This window comes from Neurospora hispaniola (genome assembly GCF_033458365.1).
Source record: "Neurospora hispaniola strain FGSC 10403 chromosome Unknown B0T23scaffold_3, whole genome shotgun sequence".
In the NCBI taxonomy this organism is placed as follows: Eukaryota; Fungi; Ascomycota; class Sordariomycetes; order Sordariales; family Sordariaceae; genus Neurospora; species Neurospora hispaniola.
The window spans coordinates 1,366,034-1,384,330 of record NW_026944408.1 but is presented as its reverse complement, the minus strand read 5'-3'; the positions used below and the strand labels follow the sequence as shown (position 1 = coordinate 1,384,330).

Genomic DNA, 18,297 nt, shown 5'->3' with positions numbered 1-18,297 from the left:
GTGTGTGTGTGTTGCGGTGTGAGATTCACAGTCGCAGCCACGCCGAGCCGTCATCCGGTTTGGTTCTCTGGGGTAATGGAGGGCTGCACATGGCTGTTCGTGGGGGGGGGGCTTATGTAAGGTAAGGTAGGTATTTCGTTTCGTTGTGTTTCGTTCACGTATTGGTCGTGTGATGGTTTCCACATAAATACTCTTTATAAACACTTTTGTATTGTGTTGGGTACATGTTGTGAAGAAAGGCTTAAAGTAGGTAGGTAGATAGGTAGGTAGATATTCATCGAGTGGGGTTATCCCAAAGAAGGAAAAGGAATGAGGTTGACAACCAAGTCTCACCGTTTTGGTGTTTAGTCGTGTGTGCTATGTCTGCGTGAAATAGATGGGTAAGGTAGGTAGGTAGGTAGGTAGGTAGGTAGGTAGGTAGGTAGGTAGGTAGGTAGGTAGGTAGGTAGGTAGGTAGGTGTGAGTGGCCTACCAAGGGATCTAGTACACATAAGCCGCTGTTAGCCTGCGGTGAAAGAAGCCAAGGTGGCAAATGTGTCAGGCGTGAGCACAAGATCTTGATACTTTTGTTGATCCACCACGTGTGAGACAGCGAGTGGTATGACCGAGGAGAGGCAAAGTTCGATTTGGGTTTCGGGGTACTAGAGCCGTAGAGACAAATTCGATATCGTAGAAAGTTGCCAGAATGGGGACTCGGGTATATGTGCAAATGCCGAATTTAGGTGGAAATAAAGTTCCAGACTGTAACAGCTTCTCAATAGGTCAGATCCGGAGGTCCTCACCAGTGCGTTATGTTGCTTCAAGTGCTTGATTCTGGCAGATTTTGTAGCTACCCGAGTCCGAATTTGGCAGGCTTCTATGGTAGTTATCGCATTTATGGCAAAAGAAGAGGAAAAGAACACATAAATGGAAGTAGATCATGCCAGTACAAGGTAGCAAAATTGGAGAAAATTCACGACATGAGAAGAGCGAGTTTCCATTTGAGAAAAACCACTGATAAACACAGCACAGTAGCAAACTATAAACAAAAAGCAGTGTCCCAAAACCCCAAAAAGCAAACGCAAAACCGTCCTTTACCGTCCCAATACGTTTCTTCAAACCTCTCGCGAGGCCCAGCGTGTTCCAGCCGGTAAGTATCTTATTTGTTTATGTCCCCTGGAATGAAAAGAAAAATGGACGGAGAAAAGTCAAGATAGAGTAAAGAAAAGCCAGCCCCTGATCTCCATCATTGCATCGTGTTCTCATCTAATAACCCGTACACCACCCGTCTTTGTCTCATTCCCGTATCTGCCTGTCTGGCCTCAATACCCAAAAGCAGCAATCTCCCTCCACTTCTTTCCTTCACCCACAATAGAGCTGGATATCTCCGCCCCCCTAACTTTCAACCTCTCCCTAAACTGATCGCACCACATAACCTCCAGTCTGCCGTCCGGCGGCGGTGCCTGAGGTTGTTGCTGTTGTTGTTGCATCATAATTGCCGCTGTCGTCGTCGTGGGCGTGGGCGTCGTCGAGAAGATATTCAAGTTTTCCATACCTGCCGAGTAACTCATACTTCCCATCCCGCCAGTCATCATATTCTGATGATTCATGCCAATGTTCATTTCCATACCCATGCCCATGCCCATGCCCATACCCATGCCATCAACCCCCATCATGTCCACATCCACGCCCATGCCAACACCGAGGTTCTCCCAAGTAGGAGTAGCCCCCAAACTCTCATAAAACGCCCTTACCACACGAAGAGGATAAGCCAACAGTTCCGGGTCGACACCGCCACCGCCACTGCCACCGCCACTACCAGTGTTGTTAATGTTGTTGTTCAATGCAAACTCCAAGCTCCTACATGCCCTCTCTGCCCATTCCCTTACCGCCTTACTTCCGTACCTCGCCGGGTCGGGGATGAGATCAACTGGAAGCTGTTGTATCTGCGCCTGCATCTGTAACTGGATACTGCTGTGCAGGTGGTTTCCGGTAGGAAGGTCGGTAAGGTCTAACGGCTCGAAGATACTCCAGTATACGCGCTCGATTGTCTGGTAGAGCTGCATGAGGCTGGTGCAATACAAAATATAGGACAGGGCGAGCTGGGAGGTGGGGAAGGTTAAGGGGGGTTTGGTGAAGGGGTATCCTGCCGAATAGCCGTAAGGAGTGGTTGGGCGAGTTGTGAAGGATGGAGAGGTGCGGCGAGATCTTTGTTGGAGGGGTTTATGCGAGCGAGAATGAGGGGAGGTTGTTAGGTAGGGTTGGAAGCGTGGGGAGGAAGCAGAGGCGGAGGGGGTGGGGGAGGGGGTACATCTGGAGTGGGATATGGAAGTCGAATTGGATAAGGAGCGGCGGTGGGAATGGGAGGAGGGTTGGGTTTGGGAGTAAGAGTGGGAATGGGACTGGAAACAGGGTGATGAGGAAGGGGGGAAGTAAGGGTAGGTTGCTGTTGTGGTTGGTAGAGTTGTTTGGAAGGCCGGAGATTGCCCGTAGTCTGACATCGATGTTGAGGACGAGGAGGGTGTGATGACAGCGGCTGTCTGGCGTGAAATAGCGGTTGTTCTCTCGGCGCTGAAGGATGAAGACCAGGCGTTGAGTTGTCGTTCGATGTTGAGACAGCTAATCAAGAGGTCTTGAGCACGCTGACGACGGGCAAGCGTGGGCACTTCTTCGGCGACTCGGTCTGCTCGCCAGAGGTTGCGAGGTAGGAGGGTGATTATGTCGAAAAGCTGATCAAGGATGGACTTGGGGTGCTTCTCCCAGGGAGTGGAGGTCCATTCTGCGGATTCGAGAAAAGTCGGGGTGCGGTTGAGCAGTGCGGTCAGGATCTAACAGACAGTGGTTAGTCGAATGTTTCCGAATCATATTGCTATCAGCACTCGGATGGGGACTCACAGCATTAGGCCGGTAGACTCGGACAAAGAAGTGATGGTTAGGGAATGTCTGGAATTTCTCTGGCCCTGCGCGTCTAATGGGATCACTTTGAGCGCCCGAATTCTTGATCAGTGACTGGCTGCTATAGAGATTCGTGTGGAGAGTCGAGTTGTTGTGCTATTGTAGATTCTGTTAGTGTTATGAACACAACTTTATCCCGTACTTGATTGTTATTATCACAATGAAATATCTCACCTCGTAAAGCATGATGCATGAGCCGATCGATGGCATGTATGGATCTCTGTCCTGGCTTCCCGGTAAACTAATCAAACACTGTGACTTCAGCTCGAAGTCCTGGCCACTGAAATCAAGCTGTACATTCGAGACTTCGTAATCCGCCATCGAGCTCACAATGAACTCGCCTGTAGCCTCTCTGTTGCCGCCACTACCGCGGACAACATTCTGAAGCCGAGTATTCAGAGCCGTAAACTGTACGTTGTACTTCGTCCCCGAGCTCGTGGACAGCATGATCAAGTCGTCCCAGACCGACTGGAGCGGCTGATCCGGAAAGAGCTCCAGATTACGATGTTTCTGATGCCTCTGCCGCGGAGTCTCCCTATCTTCCTCTCCTCCACTTTTCGATGAGGTTGAAGCTTTGGCCTTCTTGGACTTGATGACCCTTGGCGGATGAGACGAACAACGCCCGCCGTCCTCGATGGTTCCGACAATGAAGACGGTTTCACGCTTATAGCCAAGACACTCGCGACCACTATCGATACACTTCCTACAAAAGGGTCGTTCGTTGTCACACTAGTTGCATTAGTTGCTTGCTCACAAGAAAGCTGCCACTGCGGGGATGGATATGGTTCTTACCTTGACTCTCCGGACGCGGCAAGAATTGCAGCCCTTGTATTTTCCGGGAACTCCGACCATCTTTATCAAGTAGTTTGGATGATGAAGATAGTAACAGGACAATGGAAAGGGGTAGATTTGCTTGTTTCTGATTCTTCTTGAACGAGTGTCTGAAAGGGGAAGAAACCCGAAAAGACGAGACAAGTATCTACCAAACAGTGTTGACAAGTTACAGCGGTGCGGTTCACTCAGCTCTTGAACTATTGCTGATGGGTAGACCCGTTATGTGTGTGTGATGGGGGTCCAACCGCAAGGTAGCAGATAGGTAGTAGTCAGAGGTAGGCAGGCAGGCAGGCAGGCAGGCAAATAGGTAGGACAGATCAGGCATAAGAGGTCAGCCAAAAGGGTAAGGGCCTGAGGCCTTGATATACAGTACAAAACTTGATCAGTATCTGCTGACCAGTTGGAAGCAGACAGCCACCCGAGGCTGATGAGTAGGAAACGCTGGCTGACCGTTTCTCGTATGGGATGAGAAAACCTTCAATGACCAAAGTGAACCAACCATGAGAGAGTACAGCCTTCTCCGAGTCACGGCCGAGGCAGCCTCATGATCAGAAGAACTTTCTTGGAAACGGACCTGTCGTTTTATACCGAGGAAACTGAGCAGATTGCCTGGAAATATTCTCTTCTGTCGGTTCAGTAATGCGTTTTCTGCGGCTACCTAGGGCCCAAGACGCTTGTCGGGAGGACTCCGAGAGGGTGACGCCATCACTCGACTGGCACACCACCTACACAATGCCGGAACCAAAGAGAGCTCTGGGGGATGGAGCCGGTCACGCAGAGGGCTTGGTTGCGCAGATGCGTTTTGTAGAGTCCACCCTCGGTGTACGTATCTCGTAAGCCTTCCCATAGAGTGTGCTCGATGACATGGGGGGTGGGGGGACCCGGGAAAGATGGCATGTAGGATCACATATATAGATGGCATGGCGGCAACGGTTAACCAAGCATGTAGTTCTCGGTCGGCAGCAACGAGTCATTTGGCTTCGATGCAAGAGCGGCAACAAGCCCCCAGATGTGGCTTTTGGCCCAGTAACTACTTGGAAGTATAACAATGGCTCGAAGGGGGCTCTGTAGGGCTGCATCTAAGGAGAAATCAGCCCACAGGGGTTCGGCAACTGGGATAGGCAGGCAGCATACGGGCTGACGGATGGGGCTGGTCAGACGGAATGGCATGGAAGGTGGTATGTAAGAGGAATGTCGGCTTGTGATTGGCCACTAAGCGGAAACAGGTATATAGTGTACGAGGACTGGCGTCGTCAATGGTGACTGTCCGGTGTTTTGAAGCCTGACGGCGATTCTCGTTCGCTGAGATGTGTGATGTGGTGCTTTGCTCACTACTCGCTCTGCGGCCAATCAGCTTACCAAGCCAAAGACTACGCCTTCGGGAGCACCGACTACACAGTTCGAGAGAATCTGCAGTGATGGGCGGTCGTTGACGACATGATTGACTGCAATGAACGTCCATCATGATTACCAAGCCAACCTGAATAAACAAAAGGAGATGGCTGCAAGGCGGATAAACAAGGCTCAGGGGGAATATAATTTGAAGTGGTATCACCGGCCCGAACCCGCTCTGACTCCTGAAGGGTATGTTGGACAGGAGAGAATCCGTCCAGGTGGAAGTCGAGCGAGTCACCGCCGCATAAATACAGGATCTGGAAGAAATGATGTTTTCATCCAAATGAACAAAGGTGTGGGCTTTTTAGATATACTTGTAAGGGTTCAAGATGGCGTTCTGAGAGAATCACTGGTTAGCAGGAGGTCATAATTTGGGGCCGCAGTTGAGGGCGATGTGATTCCGGGGTCGAACTAGGGGCAGTAGGGCTGGTGGCGGGCGGGGCAAGAAACCAGGGTGTGTCATAGGCTCATCAACTTACCGGGTCATAGAGGTCCTTGAGCTGCTTCATCAACCCGACCATGGTGGGAGTACGGCTGTACCCAATGTACTTCTTCTTGGCGAGGCCAAGACCGTGTTCGGCGCTGATGCTGCCCTGACGCTTGGAGATCCACTCGTAGACGAAAGGCTCAAGAACCTTTTCCACCCGTTCGTCGAAGCGACGGGTAGACACGTTAAGGTGAAGGTTGGAGTCGCCCATGTGTCCGTATCCTACAACAGCACGCACCGGGTGCTCATCCGTGTCACCGAGGAGGCCGGCCTCCTCAACGCGGGCCTTGGTGTCCTCGACAAGCTGGTACATCTCGGGGAGAGGGATGGAGACATCGTACTTGTACACACCACCAAGGTGACCAAGAGCTTCCGTGATGCCTTCACGCCAGCTCCAAAGAGCCTTGACCTGGGTCTCGTCCTGGGCAAGAGTGCCGTCGACAACGATGCCCTTCTCCATGACGTCCTCGAGGAAGGTCTGGAGTTTCTCACCATCGTGGTCGGAGTTGGATCCGCTGGTTTCGATCAAGCAGTAGAAGGGGTACTCGCCCTCGAGAGGCGAGTTCTTCTTGGTAACTTGGCGCACAAGAGCCTGGCTGCCAGCGTCCATGAGCTCGAAAGCAGAGAGAATCTCGGACAAGTGACCCTTGGCCTCGCGGAAGGCCTGTTGGGCAGCCTCATAGGACTCGAGACCGAACAAGGCTACGTTCTGAGCCTTGGGGCGCTGGGGGCACTGGATGACAGCCTTGGTGATGACACCAATAGTGCCCTCAGAGCCAATAAAGAGCTGCTTGATATCGTAGCCAGTGTTGTTCTTGCGCAACTTGCAGAGATCATCGACAACGGTGCCATCAGGAAGGACAGCCTCGATACCGAGGGTCGTTCCATGCAAGCTTCCGTACCTCAAGAGACGGAGACCACCGGCGTTGGTTGAGAGGTTGCCGCCGATATGGCACGAACCCTTGGCACCGAGATCCAAGGGAAAGATGTAGCCCTTGCTGGCCAGGAACTGGTCAACAACCTCGAGAATGGCACCAGCCTCGACAGTCAGAATACCGGAAACCTCGTCGAACTCGATGATGTTGTTCATGCGACCCATGTTGAGGATAATCTCATCGAAGACGGGGACGGAGCCACCAACGAGACCGGTGTTGCCGCCCTGGGGGACGACAGCCAGCTTGTTGTCATTGCAGTACTTGAGGATCTTGCTGACCTCCTCAGTCGAGCTTGGCTTGAGGACGAGTCTGCAGTGGCCACGATACTTGCGCATCCAATCGCTGTTGAAGGGCTCGATATCATCGGTGGCGTTCTCGTTGGTCACGCCATCAATGACAGCAGACTCGGTGCCCAAAAGACCCTTGAAGTAGTCGACATGCTCCTTGGTGACCTGACCATAGCGAGGATCCCTCTTGAGTTCAGGGTAGGTCTCGCTGGTGAACTTGCCCTGCTGGCATCTTGTCTCCTTGAGCTGGCGGGGACGAGAGCTGCTGAAGCACCGGACCGCCGACGCAACCTGGGACTGAAGCTGGGGCTGAGTGCTCAGTCTGGGAGTGAGTCTTGCTGGCTTGGCCAGTCTGGCGAGAGTTGTCGTCGAGGACCGATGTCGGCAGGCCATGTTGGTGATGATGGACTAGTCTCTGGAGTTGCAAAGAGAGAACAGGAAAAAAAAAGAAAACGGAAACTTTCTTACAGGTATTTTGAGAACCTGGTCGTCCTTGTTCCCGATATCGCTGTATTCACCAATTGCTTCCTTCTCCCGTCCTTGGGAACTCCAGTGTAGACTTTCTGGAACACCAACCAGGGTTGGCTGTGGTGTCAATGACTTTCACCAGGGTTAGCTGACTACGCTTGAAGCAGAACTGAGTCAAAAAGTCTTTCAACTGATAAGGAACTAACAATGAGATGCGATGACATGTGGCGAATTCTGTTAGTGCTCCATACTACTGGCATTTGTCAAGCTGTTGTTTTCGTACACTAGATAGCCAAGAGAAGACAGGTACCTCTACAGGGTCTGGCCTTTCAGAGCAGCAGCGCGTCGTTGCCCGCCTGCCTGCCTGCCTGCCTGCCCGCAGTTGTTCCCGCCTGCCACAGTGCTACAGGGGCATAGAGGTATCCCGCTGTTGTACCTGCCCTGAGCTTGGGCCTGTTTGAGGGGACATTGACGCTGAGAGGTGGAAGCTCCCGTTCAAGTCGTCAGTCGTCACAGCTTCGCAGCCTCCATCCCGAACCCCAACTTCAGTCCATCCACTTGCCAACCAACAACACGGCTTTGTTTTCCTTGCCATACTTGCGACCACTACCAGTCCTGTTATTTACCTAATCTCCCCGGCGCATCAGCTCCGATTTACCAACCCAACAACACCACGATTGATACCCAGCAGTAAACCATGGCGTCCGGATACGACAGAGCTCTATCAGGTACATCATCACCTCGTCCACATTCCCATGTCCATCCATGTCTCTGCCCCAGCCGCGATCATGGCCCCGCTAACCCATAACCTCATCCAGTCTTCAGGTCCGTCACACCTCGATATCGACGTTATGCGATGCGAACCCCGAGAACCCCACCAACTAACATTCGAATAGTCCCGATGGACACGTTTTCCAAGTCGAGTATGCCGGTGAAGCTGTCAAGAGAGGTATGCGCTGTCGCCTAGACCCGACACTGTCCCAGCTCGGTTGGAGGTCCTACAGGTATCTAACGCGGAGATACACATAGGTACCTGCGCGGTGGGCGTAAAGGGCAAGGATGTTGTCGTCCTTGGTTGCGAAAAGAGGTCGGCCATGAAGCTTCAAGACACAAGAATCACCCCCTCCAAGATTGGCCTGGTTGACAAGCACGTTTGCCTCGCCTTTGCCGGGCTGAACGCCGATGCCAGAATCTTGGTGGACAAGGCTCGCCTAGAAGCCCAGTCGCACCGTCTCAACCTTGAGGACCCCGTCACGATTGAGTACATCACAAAGTATGTTGCCGGTGTGCAGCAGCGGTATACACAGAGTGGTGGTGTTCGTCCTTTTGGTATTAGCACCCTGATCGTCGGCTTCGACAACGGCAGCGATGTTCCCAGACTCTACCAGACCGAGCCCTCGGGCATTTACTCTGCATGGTCAGTCCACACAAACCTACCACCACACAGACAGTCCTGAGCACGGATGGAGCTAACACCCCCGCAGGAAAGCCAACGCCATCGGCCGGTCAAGCAAGACGGTTCGCGAATTCCTCGAGCGCAACTACAAGGACGACATGGACCGGGAGGCTACGATCCGCCTGACCATCAAGTCCCTACTCGAAGTTGTGCAGACGGGCGCCAAGAACATTGAGATTGCCATCATGGCTCCCGGCAAGGAGCTCGAGATGCTCCCTGTGGAGGATATCGAGAACTACGTCAAGAACATTGAGCAGGAGAAGCAGGAGGAGGCGGACAAGAAGAAGAAGGGCCGGACTCCTGGTACGGGCACTGCTGCCATACTGACCAGGAGCCAGGATGAGCCAGGTGACCACTAAAGGGGGGGTTTGGCGAGAGCAAGCCGAATGAGTAAAGGTGTCTGTGGCGGCGGAGATGGGTATGGCATGATGTAGCAGAGATGTCTTGATGCTGCTGCTACTGCGTACCACGTTTCAAAAACATAGAAAGACGCCTTTAGGTACAGAAGTAATACCACGAATGACGACCAAGCAAGGTCCTGAACGGACGGAACGATGGTGCGATGTGCCATATGATGCGAGTGACAATAAGCCACCCATCTTGATTATATGCTTCTCTAAATGGTATCTCTTTTTTCCCTTCCTCGCTGCGTTGTAATCCCGTACTCCAACTCCAACAGCCCAACCACTCAACCAAGCTTATCAGCGTCCACATCCGGGTCAAATATCGAGATCTGGTTCATGGTCTTCTTCGTTTGCTTGACTCTCTCGTCCTTCAGCATGCGCGCATCCATTCTCGCATCCTCGCCCTCGACCCGGAGGGCGGCCTTGGGCGTCACGGCCTCGATGATGTAGTGGTTGTCGCAGTGCGGGCAGTATTCGTCGGAATCCTCGAACTCGGTCGCATCCTTGCGGAAACACTTTTTGCACTTTTTGCAGGCGAACGTCATCTCGAGCGTCTTCTTAAGGGGGTGCGACTCGGACTCGGCGTGGCATTCGGGGCAGTCGAACCATTTGCGGCCTGCGTAGGAGGTGGGTGTAGTGTTAGGTCATGTATGTATGTATGGCTGCGACGTTCCATGTTGTTGTATGATGGTGACAGGGAATCGTGGTGGTTCGTTTATTTGAGGTTGAGGTTACGTACAGCATGGTGACCGGATGGAGACTTGAGCGTTGAGAACGTGTTTACTGGGTAGAAGAGGTTCTAGTTAGCAGACGGCTCGTGGACTTGGAGGTGGTCTACACGAGCAAACAAGGGGAACATAGAAGGAAGGCATGCCGAGGTGTCTAGTCATGGCATGCCAGGTGGGAGTTTTACTTACCACATGATGACAGACAGGAAGAGGTTACTCATGCGCAGAGAGGTAGATGGCTCGTTTTGATCCCTGATTTTTGGATATTTCGTCGGTTTTGGGTTCTATGTGGTATGTATGACACCAAGATTCTTTCGACGTCGGTTCTCCTGGATCGCCAATGTTCACGTCCGGGAAAAAAAGGGTTCACCGAACTTCATCACGACACTTAACGCGGTGGTCCCGTCGCCCCCCCCTTCGACCACCCACCCAGACCAGACCCGACCCGACCACCACTCAACGCGGGGTGCTTTTCGGACTGGACAGCGGGTGACACGGGTGGAGCCTGCGACGGAGTGCACTGAACGCCGAACGAACGGTTCCTTCCCTCCACTTCCAGGTTGGCTCCAGAAGACTCGCTTCCCCACAAAATAAGCGTGGCTGATGACTAAACTAGCGTGTCTGGCCCCTGTCGCCTTAACAATTTCCATAACAGGACAACCTGTAACCGCAGTGTAAGCAAACAAGGCCTGTACTTGTACCCTACACTACAATACCTCTGTGTAGAGCCAGGTATCTACCGTAGCGTACAAAAGACAAAGTGGAATTTCATCATCCATTTCAAACTCCCGTCCTTTCAACCTTGTATTCTTTTTTTTGCCACTGCACTGGCATTCTACATTCGTCCGCCTGCTAATCCATCCTTCTAGAACTGAACTGCTAGAAATAGATAAAACAGAGCAGAGACAAGAAAGAAAGAAAGGAGATCACATTTTCGTCATATAATGCCGCCCAAGCGAAAAGCGGTCGGCGCCCCCCAGGCCGGCGTTGCCAAAGCTGGCCGCACTTCGGCCCTGTCCACTCCCGGCCCCGCGACTCCCCGCAGCCTCGAGAGCTCGTTCCAGTCGGACGGCGATGATGATTTGAACGACGACGACGTCGACGAGACCATCAAGAGGAAGGAGGAGGTGATTGCCCGCGAGGCCGACGAGTTTGTCAATACATGGGCCGTCGATAGTAGCCGTTTCCAGAGCCGACAGGACGGTGGCGGCAGTCATCGTGACGGCGCCACCCAGTTCTTTGGCAGCGGGAAACGCGACTTTTCGTATCTGAACTTGAAACCCGACCACGACCAGAAGCCGCTGTGGATCGACCCGGAGAAGGGCACCATCATCCTCGAGAAGTTCAGCCCGGACGCCGACCGCGTCACCGACTTCCTCGTCACCATTGCCGAGCCCAAGTCACGGCCGCACTTCCTGCATGAGTATCAGTTGACAGCACACAGTCTCTACGCTGGTGTGTCCATTGGTCTGCAGTCAAAGGACATTATAGATACCCTGGATCGCTTCCTCAAGACCCCCCTTCCCGAGTCCATTCGCCTCTTCATTGAGTCGTGCACAAAGAGCTACGGCAAGGTGAAACTCGTGCTAAATAACAACAAGTACTTTGTAGAAAGCTCGGATGCCGAGTTGTTGCAGAAGCTGCTCCGCGATGAAGTAATCGGAAAGTGGCGTGTCCAGGGCTCCGGTGATATTACCACCTCCTATGCGCCCACCATGGGCGGCCTGGTCATCCCCGGCACAAAAGATGCTGCCGGTGTGAACCAAGCAGACCTCAACAAGTCTGGCAACAAGAAGACTGCCGAGGACGGGACCGCGGGCGCTGCGGCGACTAACGAGGCCGACCTCTACGCAGCCATCAATGAGGAAGACGACGAGGACGACAAGGACGCCGTCCACGCCTTTGAGATCCCCGAAACCGCCGTCGAGATTGTCCAACGACGCTGTCTTGACCTAGGCTTTCCCATCTTGGAAGAGTACGACTTCAGGAACGACTCTAATAACGCGGATCTGGAAATCGATTTGCGGCCAAACACACAGATTCGTCCGTACCAGGAGCAGAGTCTTAGCAAAATGTTTGGTAACGGCAGAGCAAAGAGTGGCATCATTGTTCTGCCGTGTGGTGCAGGCAAGACTTTGGTCGGCATCACGGCTGCCTGCACCATCAAGAAGGGTGTCATCGTCCTGTGTACCAGCAGTATGTCCGTCGTGCAGTGGCGCCAGGAGTTCCTCAAGTGGTCCAACATCAACCCCGACGATATTGCCGTCTTTACCGCTGAGAGCAAGAACAAGTTCTCTGGTAATACTGGTATCATTGTTACTACATATTCTATGGTTACCAACAACCGAGAACGATCTCACGACTCCAAGAAGATGATGGATTTCCTAAAGAGTCGTGAATGGGGTCTGATGCTTCTCGACGAGGTCCACGTCGTCCCTGCCGACGTCTTCCGAAGAGTTATTTCTTCCATCAAGTCGCACTCCAAGCTGGGTCTCACAGCCACCCTGCTCAGAGAAGACGACAAGATTTCCCACTTGAACTTCCTTATCGGCCCCAAGCTCTACGAGGCCAACTGGATGGAGCTGTCCGAAAAGGGTCACATCGCCAAGGTCCAGTGCGCAGAGGTGTGGTGCCCCATGCCCACCGAGTTCTACGACGAGTATCTTCGTGCCAACTCGCGTATGAAGCGCACTCTCTACGCCATGAACCCCCGAAAGTTCCAAGCCTGCCAGTACCTGATCAACTACCACGAAGCCCGCGGCGACAAGATCATCGTCTTCTCCGACGAGCTGTACTCACTAAAACAATACGCCCTCAAGCTGAACAAGGTCTTTATCTACGGCGGCACCGGCCAAGCCGAGCGCATGCAGGTGCTCGAAAACTTCCAGCACAACCCGCAAGTCAACACGCTCTTCCTCTCCAAGATCGGCGACACCTCGCTCGACTTGCCCGAAGCCACCTGTCTCATCCAGATCTCCTCCCACTTCGGTTCCCGTCGTCAGGAAGCCCAGCGCCTAGGCCGTATCCTCCGAGCCAAGCGCCGTAACGACGTCGGCTTCAACGCCTTCTTTTATTCGCTCGTGTCCAAAGACACGCAGGAAATGTACTACTCGTCCAAGCGCCAGGCCTTCCTGGTCGACCAGGGCTACGCCTTCAAGGTGATCACGCAGCTGGCCAACATCGAGAACACGCCCGACCTGGCCTTTGCCACGGCGCAGGAGCGGCGCGAGCTGCTGCAGCGCACGCTGGTCGACAACGAAAAGGGCGCCGAGGATGATGTCGAGACGGACGATCTGTTTGGTAAGGTTGGGCGCGGAAGGGGTGGTGGTGCAAAGGGCAGAGCGGCGGCGGTTCGGAGAATGGCTGGAACCCTGGGCGAGCTCAGTGGTGGCCAGGATATGGCGTACATTGAGCAGAACAAGGCGGCGAACAAGGGGTTGAAGAAGAAGGGTGCCGCCAAGGCGGAGCAGAGCGCTTTCTTCAAGAAGCTGCAGAGGGAAAAGGAGAGGAGTCGGGCTTTGGCGAGACAGGGCTAGAAGAAACCGTCTTGATTTGGGGGGGGGGGGGGGGGGGGCGTGGCTTGTACTTGCTTTTCTCGCTCTCTGTTTGCGCTCCCTTTTTCGTTCGTCCGTGTTTATAAAGCCTGCGAAGAAATTTCATTGCTATAAGGGGATATATCCACTTTCCGGAAAGTTGAACTGGGATTTATTTGGTTAGGTGTGAATGTCGTTTTCCCATAGACGGAAAAAGCAGTAGTCTCAAGACATCCATATTTTCGGTGTCAACTATGGCATTCAGTTGGATGGTCACGAAATCGTAATATACAATCTAAAAGGGTTTTTTTGAACATAACACAAATAATTGCCTTGCCTAATGGATGAATGCACCTTAATTCACACAAGTTTGATATGTCACCTAACTTTCAACAAGTTCCTTCTCACTCACTCACTCATTATGAATTAGCTAGTCATCAGTAGGTAGGGTAGTACCAGTACCATTCAAGCTTTCATGTTCTCATTCATCATCTTCATTCCCTCATCAACCTTCCTCCATTTACCCGTCCATCCATCCATCTCACCGAACCACCCACTCCCTCCACCGTCCGTTTCAAATACCCTTCCATTCACAGTAATGTATGATAATCAAAAAGGCAAAAAAAATCACCTCACATACAATACCCCCTAGGAAACAGTCCCACTTCACCCATATACCAACCCACCCCCCACTCCTCATTCAACCCTTCCACCTCGGTGATCTCGGCCCCCTTGGGGAAAATCAGCTCGTTCTTGGCTTCCGGGGAAGATCGGTACCAGCTAAACCGAGCAACCACGCGTGTTCCCGTGCCGCCATCAGGTGGGAAAAGGTCGGTTGTTGTCAATCGGCCGTGGTGGTGGTGGGGTCCTGCTGATGATGATGATGATGAGGTGCCAGGCGATGTTGGTGAGAAAAGTGGTGATGATGGGGATATTAACGGTTCCCCTTCTCCCTCCTCTTGACTGGGTGAGATGGCGGCGGGGTGGGAGACGTCTAGGGAGACTAGACGTTGGAGAAGGAGGAATTTTTTGGGTTGCTTGTCTTCTTCGTTGTCGTTGTCGTTGTTGTTGTTGTTGTTGTTGGTGTTGGTGTCGCCTTGGTCTGCTTTGGAAGATGAGGACGCATGGGAGGTATGTGAGGTATGTGAGGTATGCGAGGTATGCGAGACATGGGAACAAGTGTCGGATGTGGGAGAGGGTAGTGGTGGTAATGATGAGGAAGAAGAGTCTGCGTCATGCTGCCAACTCCAAATCTGCATTCCCCTTACGCCCCCGAGCAGGAAACTCTCAATCTTCAGGCGATGGCCGCCGACAATCTCGTTCAACACTTTCCTCCTTTCAACACCGGTGCGGTCGTCGGTGATAAAGGAAACGATGGTCATGCGGTGGCCGGCGGGTGGACAGCGGCGCCAACCGCGGGGACCGTTTTCTTCGGCTACGGAACCGGGAACCAGGGAGTCGTAGCATCCCTGGCAGAGGTTGTATTCGCCTGCCCGTGGCTGGAGCGTGTGCTTGGATGGACAAGAGGGGCAGTGAAAGCGTGGTTCGTGGGGAGGAATGGGGACAGAGCAGAGTTCGCAGGGCGGGGAGAAGGTTAGAGGTCTGTAGGCGCCGGTGGCGGGGCCGGAGAGGTTGGGTCTTGAGAAGGGGGGTGGAAGAGACAGGAATGAGGGGCGGGAGATGGAAGAGGAGCGGGAGTGGGTTGGGGTTGTGGTTGCTGCTGTTGGGTTTGCGAGCGGGCTGGTTGATTCCGCAGCATCAGTTGGTGGTGTACCGCTGGGAGAGCCGGACAAAGATGGAGGTATATAAGTGAGGGCTTGCAAGGGGTGCGAGCATGCTTTTTCCTGATTGACGCAGTTATTGCAGAATCCCCATTCGCCTTCATTGCAGAACTCGCAGCGCCAGTAGCACTCATTGGCAAAAGCAGAGCAGCGGCAGCAGAACGTACCGCTTTGAAGGCGGTCGAGAGGGTTGGCTAGACTGCGGGCGCGAGGACTGGTGTCGCTTGGCTTGGGAGGCGGCATGTACCGGACGGCGATCAGCCGGTGTGGAGGAGGAAGGTTTGGGTGACTTGCTTTGATCTTGTTCCATCGGTGCCAGACGGCGTAGCCGAAACCGAACCAATGGAGACATCCTTTGCGCTTGCGCCAGCAGTCGAGACAAATGTTCCAGTCGCCGTTGTGGCAGATGGAGCAGTTGAAGTGAAGTTTATACTCGATGTGCTCCATGCCGCAGCCGTTGCAGTTGATGACGGGTTCCGGATAACGCGGCATGGTGGGCGGTGGCTGTGCTGGTGGTGTGCCGCCCAGATGGGTGCTTACGGGGCCCGAGGTTGATACAAAGTTGGGTACCGACGAGGCGGAAGCAAGTTCTGATTGTGCAGAAGGTCGTCGATCAGTGGTCGTCCTTGTCCTTCTCCTCCCTGAATTATCAGAATCCGAAGAACCGTCTGTTTGCGTGGGTGGTTGTATGCCCCCTATCCCCGCCACTCGAGCATTGAACGACAGAGCCCTCATGTCTGATGAGTTTGCCGTGGCTGTTGTCAGTAGCGGGTTGCTGCTGATGGTTGGTGAACTGGAGCTTCGTGTCTCCGTGACCACACCCGCGCTTGGTCTGATTGGTTGCGTCGTTTCGGTCTGTGAACGGTGGTGGGCTGACACACGGGGAGGTGGTTGTTCGCCTTGTGACGGGACTGGCACGGTCGAACTCCGGCTGCCACCGCTTGTCGTCCTTCGCCTTCTCGAAGCTCCCTGAACTTCCAAATGCGCCGAACCCGCGGATGGAGGATATCGATGCCGTTCTTCGTTACTGCTGGCACTTGGTTCCCTCGACCGTGAAACTCCACTGCGTACGCTCGCTGGTTGCGTAGCGTGATCCGATGGCGGTCTCGTCCTCGAGATCGTCAAGGGCTCCGGCCTATATGATTGCGTCGTACTGGCAGTAGTATTCCTCCTCGCATTCCTCTCCGCAATCGCCCGTATCCTCTCCCGGTGTCGTCTCCTGTACGCCTCCATGATCTTCTTGCTGAGCTCATCGTTGTTGTCCAAGTCGATGTTATCCAGATCCAGTCCATCCAGCAGCCCTTCCTCCTGGATCTGTCGCGCAAACTCCTCAATCTCCCGCTCGATATCGATATCGCCCAGGCCATCCGCGCTGATCAGTGACCTGAGAGATGACTGGTGCTCAAGCTGCCTCGACCGCTCTTCCGCCTCCCGTTGCCGTGATTCACTCCTCAGCCTCCTCCTCTCCTCTGCATAATAATTCTCCGGATGCAGCGTCGCGCTATGCGCCCGTATCCTGCTGCTACTGCTGGGCGCAGCCGACGAATCCCTCATCCTCTCTCGATCCCTGCCCACCATACTCCCAGTTCCATTTCCCGAGGCCCTATTCCTACTCACATCCCTACTCCTCCTCCCCTGATGAGGTGAATGTGGTGCCAGTGATGCCCTCCTCCTCCTCTCGGATGAACCCCCAACCGCACTCCCGCTTCCCCCTACCATACCCACCATACTCCCCGTCGCACTGCCCGTCCCTAACATACCACCATTCCCATTGCTCGCTTCCAAGGCTGCCCACGCCTCCCTCAAACTCATCTCCTGCACCTCATGCAACACCCTCCGTTCCTCCTCATCCAGCCTCCTCTCCTCCTCCGTCCTGTCATCCCACCGTTTGATCCTCGGCAGCACTTTACTCCCCTTTTGATACCTCTCATCCATTTCCTTGCGTTCCTCCTCCGGCCTTGTTCGCTCGGGGTTCATAGCCAGGAACATCTCTAATAAGGTTACGACGCGCGCATCGTGCTTGGTGTCGCGCACAGGCTCGCGGCAGGCTGGACAGGTGAAGACTTTGTGTTGTTCCGTGGGCGGTGGCGGCGGGAGAGGAGAGTTTTCGGCGCGGTAGGCTTGTGAGGCGAACCATTCTTTTAGACAGGCGCCGCAGAAGGTGTGTAGGCAGTCGAGGAGGGTGAGGGGTTGGTAGAGGAGGTCGGTGCAGATCTGTTATAGGGTTGAGGTTGTCAGTGGTTATTATCCAGCGAAAATGTGTGTAATTCCTTGTTGTGTTTTCGTAGAAGGGAATGGGCATCGAAGTTGGGAGGGAAGAGAGGGTGAGTAGTTCGTCCGATGTTGTTGTTGTTGCCGGACGGAAACACATGGCTTGGGCGCAATCTGATGCGCATGGCACGGCAGATCCCACACAGGGGACGGACCGTGACAGATGGCATCATGGCATATCATTCCGTCCGAACCAGCCCAAGTTTTGAAACTAGGAAGACTATTGAAAGAAAGAGTAGCTCACCGAGCAAGTCAACTCCGACTCCAAATTCACAGAGGCAGCCGCCTTCTTTATGCTCGAAGAAGTAGGTGTTTCCATCATCCTGAAGTGCTAACTCGGCTTCCCCTCGCAGTCAACCGTGACCGGGCACAGCGAGCGGGTATGGCGACCTTTCGTTCCTCGTCCCGAGTTCAGTAGTCCAGTTCCTGTATCCCTCCTCTTCTTCAACTTTAGCTTTGGAGGATGTCCGTAACCAAGGCGTCGTCGTCGTTTCGTGTAGCTATGTTCCTCGCTTATTTCCCCGAGCCGAGTCTGTCGTCGTATACTGTTCTCGGGATGTCGTCGTATAAGTTTGGGAAGAAGGTCACTGGGATCTTTCAAGCAGCGCGGCGGTGGCGTCGGCGCAAATCGTCGGGTTGTGTCTCGAGTATAGGCAGACGGTGTAATCCAGGGAAGGGTTCGGCGCAACAAGAGAAGGGTGAAGAAATGGTGATGATGCCTCTAGTTCACAGATAGGTCAAGGAATAGATAGGTACACCTGCCAAGAGATGGGCTAAGTATACC

General features: G+C 53.6%; 6 protein-coding genes across 6 annotated transcripts; 2 read left to right on the top strand and 4 right to left on the bottom strand.

The window, feature by feature from the left end:
• Positions 1–832: 832 nt before the first annotated feature.
• Positions 833–4,063, bottom strand: B0T23DRAFT_376505 (uncharacterized protein). Its single transcript, XM_062836965.1, has 4 exons — positions 3,727–4,063; positions 3,109–3,663; positions 2,875–3,030; positions 833–2,807 (listed from the first exon to the last, which is right to left on the bottom strand). Exons 1-4 carry the CDS (start codon positions 3,784–3,786, stop codon positions 1,302–1,304), a joined length of 2,277 nt encoding a protein of 758 aa, XP_062693837.1. The 5' UTR covers positions 3,787–4,063; the 3' UTR covers positions 833–1,301.
• Positions 4,064–5,350: 1,287 nt separating this feature from the next.
• On the bottom strand, positions 5,351–7,369 carry B0T23DRAFT_107816 (D-lactate dehydrogenase 2 mitochondrial precursor). The gene is made up of 2 exons (XM_062831809.1): positions 5,643–7,369; positions 5,351–5,500 (listed from the first exon to the last, which is right to left on the bottom strand). The coding sequence occupies exons 1-2, from the start codon at positions 7,263–7,265 to the stop codon at positions 5,468–5,470; spliced, it is 1,656 nt and encodes a 551-aa protein (XP_062693836.1). The 5' UTR covers positions 7,266–7,369; the 3' UTR covers positions 5,351–5,467.
• Positions 7,370–7,708: 339 nt separating this feature from the next.
• Positions 7,709–9,354, top strand: B0T23DRAFT_376499 (proteasome component PRE6). The gene is made up of 5 exons (XM_062836964.1): positions 7,709–8,068; positions 8,159–8,165; positions 8,237–8,289; positions 8,370–8,757; positions 8,825–9,354. Exons 1-5 carry the CDS (start codon positions 8,038–8,040, stop codon positions 9,153–9,155), a joined length of 810 nt encoding a protein of 269 aa, XP_062693835.1. The 5' UTR covers positions 7,709–8,037; the 3' UTR covers positions 9,156–9,354.
• B0T23DRAFT_376493 (uncharacterized protein) lies at positions 9,355–10,432 on the bottom strand. The gene is made up of 3 exons (XM_062836963.1): positions 10,118–10,432; positions 9,940–9,983; positions 9,355–9,816 (listed from the first exon to the last, which is right to left on the bottom strand). The coding sequence occupies exons 1-3, from the start codon at positions 10,147–10,149 to the stop codon at positions 9,485–9,487; spliced, it is 408 nt and encodes a 135-aa protein (XP_062693834.1). The 5' UTR covers positions 10,150–10,432; the 3' UTR covers positions 9,355–9,484.
• A 191-nt stretch (positions 10,433–10,623) lies between these two features.
• Positions 10,624–13,486, top strand: B0T23DRAFT_376491 (DNA repair helicase RAD25). Its single transcript, XM_062836962.1, has one exon. It carries the CDS (start codon positions 10,873–10,875, stop codon positions 13,462–13,464), a length of 2,592 nt encoding a protein of 863 aa, XP_062693833.1. The 5' UTR covers positions 10,624–10,872; the 3' UTR covers positions 13,465–13,486.
• A 303-nt stretch (positions 13,487–13,789) lies between these two features.
• B0T23DRAFT_107752 (uncharacterized protein) lies at positions 13,790–18,060 on the bottom strand. The gene is made up of 2 exons (XM_062831808.1): positions 17,758–18,060; positions 13,790–17,456 (listed from the first exon to the last, which is right to left on the bottom strand). The coding sequence occupies exons 1-2, from the start codon at positions 17,833–17,835 to the stop codon at positions 14,094–14,096; spliced, it is 3,441 nt and encodes a 1,146-aa protein (XP_062693832.1). The 5' UTR covers positions 17,836–18,060; the 3' UTR covers positions 13,790–14,093.
• Between the last annotated feature and the right edge of the window lie 237 nt (positions 18,061–18,297).

Coding starts and splice junctions, on each gene's coding strand:
- B0T23DRAFT_376505 (XM_062836965.1), bottom strand. CDS start 3,786: ATGGTCGGAGTTCCCGGAAAATACAAGGGCTGCAATTCTTGCCGCGTC. Junction 3,664..3,726: donor GCCGCGTCCGGAGAGTCAAG/GTAAGAACCATA, acceptor TAATGCAACTAG/TGTGACAACGAACGACCCTT. Junction 2,808..2,874: donor GAGTCTACCGGCCTAATGCT/GTGAGTCCCCAT, acceptor ACTGTCTGTTAG/ATCCTGACCGCACTGCTCAA.
- B0T23DRAFT_107816 (XM_062831809.1), bottom strand. CDS start 7,265: ATGGCCTGCCGACATCGGTCCTCGACGACAACTCTCGCCAGACTGGCC. Junction 5,501..5,642: donor TCAAGGACCTCTATGACCCG/GTAAGTTGATGA, acceptor TGATTCTCTCAG/AACGCCATCTTGAACCCTTA.
- B0T23DRAFT_376499 (XM_062836964.1), top strand. CDS start 8,038: ATGGCGTCCGGATACGACAGAGCTCTATCAG. Junction 8,290..8,369: donor CGGTGAAGCTGTCAAGAGAG/GTATGCGCTGTC, acceptor AGATACACATAG/GTACCTGCGCGGTGGGCGTA. Junction 8,758..8,824: donor TCGGGCATTTACTCTGCATG/GTCAGTCCACAC, acceptor ACACCCCCGCAG/GAAAGCCAACGCCATCGGCC.
- B0T23DRAFT_376493 (XM_062836963.1), bottom strand. CDS start 10,149: ATGAGTAACCTCTTCCTGTCTGTCATCATGTG. Junction 9,984..10,117: donor TTCCTGTCTGTCATCATGTG/GTAAGTAAAACT, acceptor TCTTCTACCCAG/TAAACACGTTCTCAACGCTC. Junction 9,817..9,939: donor CTCCATCCGGTCACCATGCT/GTACGTAACCTC, acceptor CCTCCTACGCAG/GCCGCAAATGGTTCGACTGC.
- B0T23DRAFT_376491 (XM_062836962.1), top strand. CDS start 10,873: ATGCCGCCCAAGCGAAAAGCGGTCGGCGCCCCCCAGGCCGGCGTTGCC.
- B0T23DRAFT_107752 (XM_062831808.1), bottom strand. CDS start 17,835: ATGATGGAAACACCTACTTCTTCGAGCATAAAGAAGGCGGCTGCCTCT. Junction 17,457..17,757: donor AGTCGGAGTTGACTTGCTCG/GTGAGCTACTCT, acceptor ACCCTATAACAG/ATCTGCACCGACCTCCTCTA.